Source organism: Ammospiza nelsoni, chromosome 1 (assembly GCF_027579445.1).
Source record: "Ammospiza nelsoni isolate bAmmNel1 chromosome 1, bAmmNel1.pri, whole genome shotgun sequence".
Classification (NCBI taxonomy): Eukaryota; Metazoa; Chordata; class Aves; order Passeriformes; family Passerellidae; genus Ammospiza; species Ammospiza nelsoni.
In genome coordinates this window covers 41347416-41361055 of record NC_080633.1, presented here as the reverse complement: position 1 = coordinate 41361055, position 13640 = coordinate 41347416, and the positions used below count along the sequence as shown (strand labels likewise).

Here is a 13640-nt window from a genome sequence, read left to right as displayed (position 1 = left end):
AATGGCACCACAGTGTCATTCCCTCTTTTAACAGGCAATCTTACAAAAGACTAAACTCAAAGCTTCACATCCAAAGAAGTGCCTCCTTTTTTCCAATATCCTACTTCTAGTAAGCATTTGTGTCCCCTCCTATTTCTCATTTCTCTCTCTGCTCTAGGATAGGCTGTGTTTAGTCTCAGCTTCTCCTTGCAGGTGTCAACAGAAACAGCCCTGCCAAAGACCACAGCAGTGTGAGCCCTGTGGAAGGTCAGCTCCCAAGGAGAGTCTGAAGGCAGGTAAAATGGCCTGGAAATAAAAATCATGGGCCAGGGGTGAGGCAGAGGCAGATGTGCAGATTTTATAGCATGGATTGGCTTTTATGAAGCCACAGTCGAAATCTAAAGTTTCCTTTCTCTGGCCCCTTGCTCATAACTCTCCTCCCAAAAATCTCCCCTGGGGTGTACCGAGGCATAGTTGGCTCAGGCCACACTGAAATGCTCTGGAAAGATTCAGGAAAATCTGTTCAGTTGCTTTTGAAGGATGCAAAAGAGAGGAAATTGTTTCATGGCTTGACTTTCACTCAGAGTTAGTTTTGTACACACATACTCTAAGGGAGGCTGTTAATGTCACCAGACATAACTAAGATAATTTTGATCCAAGAACATTTGAAGTTCTTCAGGTTATAAATGATTGAGTAGCCACCTGCAGTACTATAAAACTGCTAGTCATACCCATTTAGAAGAAAAATCTGACAATAGCTGCCTACCTTCAGTCTTTACTTCTCACTGTTTTTGAATGAATACGCTTATTTTGAGACTGACTATTTCCATGATTGGGCAGACTCAGAAAATGACTTTTAATCATCATAAAATGTAATTAATAACTTTGAAACATCATATTTCAAAATTGCTGGATGCTGCATCATTTCAGCATAGGCAAATTTAATTTTTTTCTCTGGTGCTTCTGTGGCTCTGTTTAGAGCTATGCTAAGCATCATGGTATATTCCACAGGCAGGCAAGATATACTGTGATAAAAGGTCCCAATCAGAATAGCCAGGATTCTCACCTGGGGTGCTGCTTTGAACTTCTAAAATCTTATTTGGACTGGAAATCCAGCTTCCATCCCCTGCCTATACTGCCTTGGTGCCCACGCCATAGGCACACTAGAATGAAGCCTTCATGACTACAAGCACAGCTAAACAAATTAACAACCTGTTTGCTTTGACATACAGGAAAAAGATACCATATAGCACTTCTTTACAAAAAGAAACTCAGCTGGTTATGTAATTAAATATTGTATTGATAATTCTGCAAAGCCAGGAGTCAGCATTCAACTATGGTTCTAAATTCCTGGATAAATATTAGCCTCACTCAAATCAGTGGGAGATCTCCTGCACACTTTGATGGAGTGAAGGTTTTACCCCACTGTCATTGACATGGTGAATTACACAACCTACAAGTTAGATCATTAAAGATCCCTGAAATATGTTCCATAATTAAATACATTTTCAAAACGTAAGTCAATTTTCAAAAAATGCAAGTTTATCCATGACTTAAACTAATCTATATTTAGTGAGCTAAAAAAAATCATGTTATAATTTGCAAGAATGCAGTGTGCCATCTTTCAGCATAAATGTTTTGCCTTTTCTCATTGAATTCAGACAATATTATCTAAACATTTTTTGTGCATAATGACCTTTCACATCAAGGGCTGAGGTAACACTACAATGTCACTTTTCTTGAAAGCTAATGTTTCATCACACAGTGCCTCATTTCACTCAGTGGTATTATGGTACTAACAGAAGTGCCATGATATACCAAGATATGATGGATTTCAAAGAAATTTTATGGATGAAGAAGTTATTTTGCTTCCCTTACAAAGCATAGTGTTATGAATATTCTGTAGAAACAATGATCTGGGATTTTTTTTCCCCTTTTCTTTTGAAGCAGAAGACCGATTTGCAGCAGAATTGCAAATTTCTCTTCTTATTTGTTTTTTCAATACCTTTCTATATATAGCACTCTATTTCTTGGCTTTTGAAAAGAAAACTATTTGATTTGAGAATGTTTCAAGCTGAAGAGAATCTATGTAAATATTCCCTGAGAGTAAACATGAAGCCTTGTCTATCTGTACTAACAATGAAATACATGGTAATAATATGTTGCCCATTCTGTCTAAAATGTCTGACTACTCCATCAGAGCATCAGGGCTTTTTCTATGCAAATATTTCTCCTTAAGCTCTTTTCATAGCTGCAGTTCAAGGAAGCTTGAAGGAAGCTTCAAGGAAGACACTTTTCTTCAGACACAGTTCCTACCTTTTGCTCTTCCAGCTGCTAAGTTTACTTTCTCCTGTTGCAAAAATATTGTCAAATATTTAAACAGTTTCATAGAATGGTTTGGGTTGGAAGGGACCCTAAAGACTGTCTCATCTCTCTCCAGATTTCTTACAGGACCCCTTCAGGTACTGAACGGCTGCAATAAATTCACTCCAGGATCTCCTAAGCACAGGCCTTGGTTTCTTTACCAAATGTGTGCTTTTTGCTGTAGGACATTTATTATTACCCAAGCTTAATCCTGAATGGATAGCTCACTATTCCCAGCCATTTTTATTTACATTTGCCAAAACAGAATGAACCAGTTTTTAGAGCAATGAAATGAACATCCTTCTACACTGGCATTTTCTGGTGGAAAGAATGGATACAACCCGATAAAGGTGCCACTCTGCATCTTCCATAGCTGTGAGATTTCAAAGCTACAGAACAGACAGCAACTGCAAAGGACCAAAGGCGAAAAAATGTGCATGAAAAGTAAGAGCAAAGGTTTCACCTGGCAAAGCCGACTCCTCTGCTGACTCCATTCGCATCTCTTAATATTCTGGTGGAAATGACATGTCCAAAGGGTTTCAGCATATTCTCCAGTTCCTGCTCATCCATGGACACGGGTAAATTTGAGATGTATAGATTTGTGGGATCTTGCTCTTGTTGCTGTGACAAAATAAGAGAAATATCCTCAGTTAGGCTTAACACAGTAGAATAGCTTATGACTTGTAAAAGAAGGGCTGCTCAAAATAGGACCAAGCCAAGAATTCATAGCTGCATTAGAAGAAAAGCTGGGTAATCTTTTCATGAAGGCAACATATTTGCCAAATTTCTGCAAACTCTCATGCATGTGCTTAATTCTGTGCGTGATTGCTCTTATTGAACTCAGTGACACTACTCATTTATAGAAAATTACTCTCATGAACAAGTGTTCTTGGATTTGTGTCCTAATTTAGCAAAGAGATTGTGAAGAAAACGTGATTTCTCCAAATGTGCTAATGTTAACATAAATAAAGAAAAAAAATTCAACATGTATTTTAAGCAGATGTGCTTTCCAGCCTGAAAACTTCCCATTCAGCCTGTTCATCATGAAAAAGGTTAGTTGAAAACACAGAATACTTTTCATAGTATCTTCTCCTGTTCTTTCCCCATCTAAAATGCCTTCCTTAATAATAAGTAACAAGATCTAACTGGGCTGGGAGAGGATGGGGGAGTTCTGCAGTTCAACCTGTGGTCCTGGGTGACACAGGTCACATGTTTATTCTGAGACTAAATGAAAACATCTTATAAAACAAAGCCTGTAGCATGAATAATTGAAAAAACAAATTTGAAAGCAGTTTCTTGCTCTATTTCAGCTCTTTAGGCTAAACTTTCCATTTTGGTAACCGCTCCAACTCCTATTCTTGCTCACTGAACTCTTGCATAGAAACATGAAAGAGACATAGATGCCATATGTAAAATAACTGTATTGAAGCAATAAAAAAAACCCCTTGTCTACAGACAACCAGGTCTTGATTGCATTAAATCAATTTAGTTATGCCCTTGCAAATTTTCATGGCTCTGTCCATTTTTATTGATATAAGCTTTACATAATATCTGATCACCTGCCAGCACAAGCCTGACTGGGATCAGGCATTACTACATAATTGCAGCTAATGTTAAATAACCAAAAATATAAGATGCAATCATTATATTGTGCAGTAATCCAGACAACACCTTCTCTGAGAAAGTTCTCTGAGACAGAGTTTTTAATTCTTTTTATTACACATTTTAATAGGCAGAATTAATTTGTACCTGTTCAACATTGACTTGACAACAGCAATACTCTTTTTTTGCTGAGTTGTCCTAAAATCAGATTAATAACCTTGCAGCAGCACTGCAACCTTGCACTGTTATGAAATTACACGCAGTCCTGCAGCCATCTGCCCTGGTTTAACTAAACTAGTTTCAAATTTCACTCCATTAAAATCAGTGAGGATGTGCCTTGTCAAACACAATCATGCATTCTGTTTCAAGAAGATGTATGAAGACAGGACAGAACCAAGATATCTGCTTCATCACTGCCTTTTACATTCAAGGCCTCAATATTGGAAATTGCTTCAAGCTGTGATTCACACACACCATCTTTGCAGTGGCAAGAATGACTAAGGTAAATCTAAGGTAGCTAAGTACCAGAATCAGAAGCTGAAGAAAGTTTTTAGCTTCTCTTACCTCAGACTCTAGGGAAATTTTAACCCTTTTGGATGAGACAAAAAAACCTGTAAATAGAGACCCTAAAAGGTCCAAAATCAGGGGGCATGTAATACTGTTATGCTGTTTAATGTGGATTCTGATCTCAGGGTTATGGATGCTTGTCTTTGGATGGACTGGCTAATGACCACTGCATTCTAGCTTTGCATCTCCCGACTCACTGCCCCACGAAACAACACATTACTGTGCATGATGAATTCTTTTGTTTTACAAAACAGAAATAAAAGACTAAAGCAGTCATGTTTTCAAGCTGCTCTCCATAAAAATATACCCAGTTATTACCATGTCTTTAAGTAAGGGGCAGAAGAGAGGAGAGGAGCGCCATACACGGGAACGCTGAACTTACTACAAATTCAACTGAAGTGACAAACCTCAAATATAGAAAAATCTTTTTTCCCTTTCCAGTTATCTTTCCCTGCAGTTATCTTCCTTGCTCTCACATCAATTTACATTTATACACATCCAAAGCTAGTTCCTCTCCAGTAACCAAAAGATGCTAGTGAGGGGTCAGAATTGCTACAGTACCAACAATGGAAGGAAAATCATGCAAACAGTCCTGGAGGGAAGGTAGACAAGAAAAGAAGAGGAATATGATCTTCAGATCACACTTTTAGCTTTGGGAAAAGCAAGGAGACAAGAATGCAAATAATTTTCTTTCTCTGTCTCTTTTTTTCCTTTTCTTTATGTTTTTCCCCTTTTCTGTATGCAAGCTATGTAAGTTTTATTGGTACTTCCCCCCCTTATCCACCCTCCACACCCCAAAACCATATAAAAAATGAAACATGTAGGAATTTGGAAGCATCTTCATTGTTACTAAGTACTTTGAAAGGATGAGCAATAGAGGCAGGTAAAGCAGCGGCATTCAAAAGCAAATTGAAGCAGAAAGTTTTGCAATTCCAATTGGCTCAGTTCTTCAGAAATAATTCCATTATTATGCAAACCTCTACCTATTGATTGGTTAAGGGCTTTGATTAATCCACCAATCAATGCTCAAGGACTAACATCTCTTGCTAATATTTAGAAAAAAATATGCTGATGAAATCCCTGTAGCCAAAGACCAGACTAACGTAGAAAAGTGGAGTTATGCATCAGTAACTTCACGACAGCCTCTGCTTTCACTGAAGCAACTCAGTCCCACAGCACATTAAAATGAGAACTCCTCCTTTGACTACTCAGTTTTCAAGCTGGGTCATACAAACAAAATAAATAAGAACCGTTGCCAATGTGTTTCACTTCTGAACCAGGAACACATAAACCTTTTAACTGTGCTAGAGATTAAATGTCGTTGTTTTAAATATCCGTGGAAAGTTAGCTACACTCTGAGGATGAATGAAAGACTAGCAGACCATAGTCACTCTTTCACAGGGATTTGCCAAGTCTATCTTTTATCAATGTGATAAATAAATACTTCAAACAGAGAGAGACAGATGAGGCCACTCACGCTACCTCTGCAACACAACAGTGTTTTCTAAGAAATGAAAAAATTCACATTATTTTTCCTTACTATACAAATATAGAATTTAGAGAAATACCCCTTTCCTTTAGAGAGAATTATCAGCCCACAGAAGCCATATATCACACAACCAACTGAAACAAGATGAAATGCCTTCACAGTAATGCAGCCAGGAGCTGAGGAGGCTTTACAGGGGTGATGTGGAACCCAGCTGCCCTGTCACTGTGCAGCCAGACCCCACTGCCACCTACCCTCATGAGTCCCTATTTCTCAGGCTTGGTCCCACTCCCAGCCTCTGGCACTGAGGCTCCTTGTGATCTTTTTTTTCAGTTGTGCAGAGATCTCTGATGTTCATTGTGGAGGTCCAAACAAAAACCTCTCATTTTGCCCAAGCCTTTCCCTCCCAGATTCCCCAAGCTCCTGTGTGAGATATTCTCTTCCCTATCCCTGTGACACTGCTGAGCTTTTCACTGTCAAAGGTAAGTGTCCTGCTGCTCAAAATGTGCCTATCTGTTGACAAGATAAGCCTAACCAGAACCATAAGTCCAAGCACCCCATGAACTACTTGTCTTTCATAATCCTAACAGCTGACAGCTCAGTTTCTGCCTTCAGTGAAGGAACAGCTCCCGGGGTTGCAGGACTGATGGTGCTGTTAGTGTCTGGATCAGGCTCATTCAATGCTCTCTAAGACTTTTCATTAGACTTTAAAATGCTACTTTCCATCTTGGGCCACTAAAATTTCATTTATTATTGTCTCCAGTCCCAAAATGCACTGACTGACCAGTCATCAGTGAGAGAGCTGAAACTCTTCTGTTTGATACTGAAGGTCACTTCAGAACTGCATCTTCATCCTATGACCCAAATAGTCTGGGCAGGAACCAAAAGGGTGGGTGGCAGAAAGCCACACGCTCACCAGCCACAAACAACTCCAACAGCACTGTGACTTGGATGCCCCACAGCTGGAGACTGGGAGCCAGTGCTGTGGGGCACCAGCCAAGCAGAGCCTGGGCTTTGCTAGGGAGTTCACAGAATCCCAGAATCACTAAGGTTGGAAGAGATCTCCATGATCAAGTCCAACCAGTAACCCAACACTGCCAGGTCTACCACTAAACCGTTTCTCTAAGCACTACTTAAAAACTTCCAGGGACAGTGATTCTACCGCCTCCCTGGGCAGCCTGTTCCAATCCTTGACTGTTCTTGCAGTGAAGAAATTTACCCTTATGGGCCACACAAGAGACACCATGCTGGCCCTGCACTGTGGTGGAGGGACACACCTGTGGATGCAGCCTTCCCAAAGCACACCTGTCCCTTGGATCTAATCCCCCACGAGTGAGAAGGGCCTCCAAGGGGGACCAGGGCCAGCCACTGCAGGACCACTGTCCTGGAGGCTCACAGGAGCAGGGGTCTCTGCAGGCTCTCTGCAGTGTGGCAGCACATTTCCCCTGCCTTTCCCAGGCTCTATGCCAAACACAGATAAATAATGAGTACAACACCAGGCCAAGTTGCTGCTTCATGAAGACAACAGTGAAGCAACTGTGCAGCCTGCTGAGTGTTCCGACTGGAGAAGAACCATGCTCAAGACATGCAAACTTGCAGGTGCAGTCTCAAGGGACGATCAAAAGCCTGCTCCTGGCTGTCCTCACAGATGTTCATTTTAGCCAACGTCTCCCATTTGACAGCCCAAGGATTTTCCACATACAGTTTGCACTTGCACTGCAGCCCCAACTAAGCAGGGATAAACTCATCCAGTCAGTCCCAACCCTAGGAAATCCTGGCACAGCCTCTCACCTTAGGCTAAGCTCATTCTGGGGCCCTGGTGTGTGCCAGTCTGTGTGGGTACGCTGAGTGCCAGAGAATGAGCCAACAACAACAAGAAAAAAGAAATTAAGTCGATTTAAGCTCCTCTCCAGAGAAGTGCATGGCTTTTTGCAACTCCCTTTGCTCCCACTGCAGCCTGTTTAACCATCATTGTATGAGCATAATACCTCAGCTCCTCTGGCCCTTGTATTCCAGCGGCTTTAGCTGCATGCATATTCTGGCTTGGGATGTGTATGATAGACACTCTCAAAGTGGTCAAAACCACACCTAGAAAGGCTTAAAATTGTGAAGATTTTTTTTTTAATTATAATTTGAAAAAAAATCCAATCTTTAAATTGGAGGGTTTAAAATTGTGAATACTACAAACCAGCAGAAGGTCAAGCCCATGTTTTTGATTGGCTCAGACCAACTCCAGTGGTCACCAGAGCAGGCGTCCTGCTGCAAGGCTCTGGAGTTCAGCAGTCAGGAGCAGTTGTACTGGGAAACAGCCAGAAATTCTGTTACTGCCTTTAAGCAAGAACTGGGCCAGTCACTCAGCTCCCAAGGCCTGTGCCAAGGAAGCAAAAGAAGTTTATAAAGCAGAGGGTTTGAAGCACACTACACCAACAGCATTTCAAACAAAAAAAAGAAGAAACAAAACCAAACCCAGCCAAGTGGGGCATGTGCTACAACTCCAAGTTTGCTGTTTGCTTTGCTGGGCCCTCCCAGACACTTTGTAAAGGAAGGACAACGTTCAGATGGGATTTTCCCTCCCATCTTGAGATAATCTTTGGAAGCAACGCGTGAAAAGCTGAAAGAACAATTCCTTCTTGTGTGAGCTGAGGCTAAAGCTCCTTACGCAGTACATTTAGTAATGCATTCCTGAAAGACACGTGTAGGGAGGGGCAGACAGCTTTTGGCAATGTTATTTTTTTCCCAAAAGGAACTCAAAACTCTTCTAATCTGTGATCCCAGTAGGACTGGAAACTGAGTATGTTTGGTTTATCTGGAAACCTTATGTACCAATTCCTTTTACTGAACCTAATTTATTTCTCCTTAGAGCAGCTTGCTCTAGGAAACCAAGCACTGATTATGAGTTCAAATGATTTCTTTTTCCATCTTCCAAACTTATTCTGGGTATTTAACTTTGCATGTGGATCAATATGAGATTCTGAACTCCTCCTTTAAAAGATATAATCAATATTTATTCTATTGATCAATAGTACTATCAATATATCAATATTTATTTATTTGCTTGTCTTTAATAAATTTAATCTTTATTATACTCATTTTGACACAGGTCAATATTACAGCACACCTTTAGAAAAACAATTCTGTCTTTTTAGATGCAGGTTCAAAACACTCTTTAAGCAGTTTTTTCCTCAAATTAGTTCATCTCTGCCTTATGGCTACTGCCCAGATCTTCAGCCTATGCATTGAACTCCTTGTCTCCTTTAAAGATCTAGGTTGAACTTCTGTATCCCCTCAAGACAAAAATAGTAATGTTTTTTATAGAAAAAACCATTTATGGATCCATATATATGAAACGAGATCATCTATACGGAAACATTTATGTTGTATTTCACACGTTTTCCAGTGTTTGCTCACCATTTTGAAAACTGCAGTTGTATGGCAGCATCAGTCTCATCTTCAGTTTATTAAATTATTTCTAAACTGGAGCCTTTATAGCCACTAAGCTTAAATTAAATTTAGAGGAAGCATGCAATATTTACCCTCAGAAGATTCACATTCAATATTCCTGTTGTTTCATTTTTTATATTTTTAATATTCACATTTTTAGTACTGCAGATCATGAGAACTTTCAGGACATCTGAAACAGACATTAATTTAAAAGCTGATCTTATGCACATTTGGTTGGATTCACAGACCAAAATTCAGAATGAAAAGACCTTCCCCCCAGTTTTCTATTGTTACTCCATTTAGTCCAGCTGCTTTCTCATATTAATATAGCATATTTTTTCACATGTGCAAAAGATGCCTGGTTTCAGGCAGAGTAAGGTATTGAATTTATAATCATGGTGTTTAACTTCCACTCTAATACCTAATGTCTTTAAGGAACATTTAGAGATGTTCTCTCTTCACTGATCTATTCAGGCATGGCAGAATGCTCCTAACTTACTTAATCACTGCTAGATAGGATGAATATGGGCTAGTAATGTGAAAGTTAAAAGAAAGTCACACCAAACTCCACCACCTCCTGGTATCAGAGAAGTGACAGCAGGAAATCCTTTTCCTCCTTCTCAGCAAGGATGGGAAGGAAGGGTGTAGTGTAGGGATTGGGGATGTGCCTGTGTACTTGCATGTGGTGCCTTCCCAATCAATGAAGATACACTGATATGAATTAAGAGACCTGCTTTCAAAGATTTTTTACATTACATATTTGTTTTATAAAAAGAAGGAACAAACTAAAAAACTCTCATGAAACCTTTGCTATAACAATGGTCCAGACAATGCAGTTTTCCAGATTTGCCAATGACATATTTTAAACCATCACTGCAGTGAGCAAAATGAATGAAGGGCAGATGACAGGGTTCCCTTTGACTTTTTCCTTGCTTATTTGCTTTCTTTTGTGTGGGCACATTTTTAACAATATAGAAAGATAAATCAATGGCCAGTTAACTATTGATCCCTGGCTAGTTTCACTCTCTTGTTCAGGACCACACCAAAAGGTTTACAATGCTGTAGAGAAAGCCTAAACTTCACATGGATTTTATAAATGCACAATGTATTAATAATATAACAAATACAGTTGAAGGAAACTGCTAAAAGTAATGCAGGTCTCCTTGTCAAGAATATTTCTGAAGTTCTTTTAGAGAATCTTGAAATTGTTTAAGTTGGAAAAGACCTTTATGATCACTGAGTCCATCCCTTAACCCAGCACTGCCAGGTCTGTCATTAAACCATGTCCCTACCTGACACATGTACTTGTCTTTTAAATCCCTCCAGAGATGGCAGCTCCACCGCTTCCCTGGGCAGTTTGTTCCAATGTTTGACAATCCTAATGGTGAAAAATTTTTAACTAATATTCAATCTGAACCTCCCCTGGTGCAACTGACCTGGCTACGACCTCCTTGCAGGCAGTTGTGGAGAATGACAAGGTCTCAGCTGAGCCTCCCTTTCTCCAGGCTGAATAATCCCTGCTCCTTCAGTTGATTCTCACAGGACTTGTGTTCCAGAACCTTCACCAGCTTCATGGCCCTTCACTGAACCCACTTCAAGCCCTTCCTTGTCTTTCTTGCAGTGAGGGGCCCAAAACTGAACACAGGATTTGAGGCATGGCCTCACCAGTGCTGAGCACAGGGGGACAATCCCTGCCCTGGTCCTGCTGGCCACACTACTGCTGATATAAGCCAGGATGCCATTGGCCTTCTTGGCCACCTGGGCACACACAGGTTCATGTTCAGCTGGATGTCAACCAGCACTCCCAGGTCCTTTTCCACCATTCAGCTTTCCAGCCACTCCTCAGCAAGCCTGCAGTGTTCAGTGGTGTTATTGTGACCCAAGTGCAGGACCAGGAACTTCACCTTGTTGAACCTCACACAATTGGCCTTTTCCCATCATTCCAGCCTGTTCAGATCCTTCTCTAAAGCCTCCCTACCCTATTGCAGATCAACACTCCTGCCCCACTTAGTGTCATCTGCAAACTGACTGAGGGTGCAGTCGATCCCCTCATCCAGATCATTGATAAAAAAATTGAACTGGCCTGGCCCCAACACTGATCCCTGGGGAGCGCCACTTGTGACCAGCTGCCAACTGGATGCAACTCCATCCACCACCTTGCCCTGGTCCTGGCCATCCAGACAATTTTTATGGAGTGAAAATGCATCCAAACCATGAGCAGCCAGTTTCCGACAGAGGCTGTGGGAAACAGTGTCAAAGGCTTCAGTAGAGTCTAGGTAAACAGCATCCACAGTCTTTTCCTCGTCCACTAAGTGTGTCACTTTGTCATAAAGGAGACCAGGTTGGTCAACCAGGACCTGCCTTTCACAAACCCATCCTGACTGGGCCTGATGCCCTGGCTATCCTGGATGTGCTGTGTGACTGTGCTCAGGATGATCTGCTCCATAACCTTTCCTGGCACCAAGGTCAGGCTGACAGACCTGTCAATCCCCAGATATTCCTGTCCCTACAGATGGGTGTCACATTTGCTAACTTCCAGTCAACTACAACCTTTCTGCTGGGAAATGATTGACAGTGGCTCAATGAGCACTATGTCAGCTCCCTCAGTACCCTTGGATGGATCCCATCTGGCACCATGAATTTGTGTAACAGAACACTAACCATTTCCCCTGGGAATATATAGGCCTCATTCTGATCCCATTCCCATCTTTCAACTCACCTGAACAACTGCTGGTCTTACTATTGAGGACTGAGACAAAGAAGGCATTAAGTACATCATCCTTTTTTTCATTCTTTGTCACTGTTTCCCTCTACATCCAATAATGTATAGAAATTTTCCTTAGCTCTCTCTTTATTGCTGAAGTATTTACAGAAGCAATTTTTATTTTCTTTCATGGGAGTAGTCAGATTACCTTCTAGTTGGGTTGTCAATCCCAACATGTTTTTTTGGGAAGAAGCCCTACTTATTACACTCTCAGGTGCTTCTGAGGTTTCCAACACATCAATAACCCCTGTATTCTTGCTCCTGCATGGATGTCCATCCCCTATCTCCACTGAGACAGCAGATCTCACTAGCACACTATCCCTCACACACTGGCATGATGCCCCCAAGCTTATCTCTACTGAGCCTGGTTTTATCCCTTTTCCACTTTAAATTTTTTTGCATTAAACACTGTTGGAAGCATGAGCTATCTCCTCAACCAAGACCGTCTAAACACGGATAGTTTCACAGGGAAAATACCGAAGAACAGAGGACATTTGGTTATTCAAAGCAGCTTATTTTGTCTTAGATACCTTCAAAAGAATCTCTGTGTTGTTTGATGGTCTTCCAAAGGCTCCAATACACAAAGATTTGACATCCTGAGATGTTAAATCTCACACACTGACATATCGACTTCACAGTAGTTGCTGTGTCTTTTTACTTAGCTGACAACATGTTTCATAAATTATCCTTCTTCTGTGCCCAGCCCTACCTGATGGTAACACTATGATGGCTCAAAATTTATTAAGTGTGATGTTTCCAAAATGTCACAGGAGATTTGGCCCCAGTATAATTATGCAACCACAATTTAGTAATAATTAGGCTGAATCCATTAAACGTTATAAATACAGCTAGGACTAAACCTGCAGCATCCATTTTCTGCATAAGCTTGATTGTCATTAAGTCATGCCAAAAGTTTGGTAACAAGGTGACTTTCTAAAAAGACACAGTGGTTCTGCACATGGACACAGAAAACACTCATAAGTGCTATTCTGAAGAAAAGCATTTTCCCAATGCTTTTGAAAAATATTTTTTTGTTATTCATATACATAAGTTCAAGCACAACTGAACTTTATAATGACCCAAGAAAAGAACTTCTGCCGTTTGAAATCCTTTTCCTGGAGTCATGTAATCAGAAAAGATGTGACCTAGGTACCCAGCATTACTGAGCCATCACTGAAACACTCTTTGCTGTTACTCCTTAAACAAGGCATAGACTAAAGATTGCTCTACCAAATTTTGTCCAAAAATTGCAAACAAGCAAATTCCTAAACCCCAAACCTATGAAGAGCAAAACCAACCCAAACCTACGAAGAGCAAAACCAAAAAAGTTTGTAGGAAATTAATGTAGAAAATTATTTGTTGCAAATGCCTGTATCAGCTCCACAGTGGAGTATTATTTATAACTACTGTTTTAATTAAAACCATGAACTTTAAAAG

General features: G+C 40.6%; 1 protein-coding gene across 2 annotated transcripts in view; it reads right to left on the bottom strand.

Annotated features, from left to right (window-relative positions):
• Positions 1-13640, bottom strand: part of RBMS3 (RNA binding motif single stranded interacting protein 3) — a 443351-nt gene that overhangs the window by 151944 nt on the left and 277767 nt on the right. For both annotated transcript variants that reach the window (XR_009420205.1, XM_059490845.1), the window contains exon 5: positions 2807-2964. Coding sequence is in view for 1 of the 2 variants with exons in the window: in XM_059490845.1 (XP_059346828.1) it covers positions 2807-2964 (158 nt within the window). In the remaining variant the exon portion in view is untranslated. The remainder of the gene's footprint in view (positions 1-2806; positions 2965-13640) is intronic.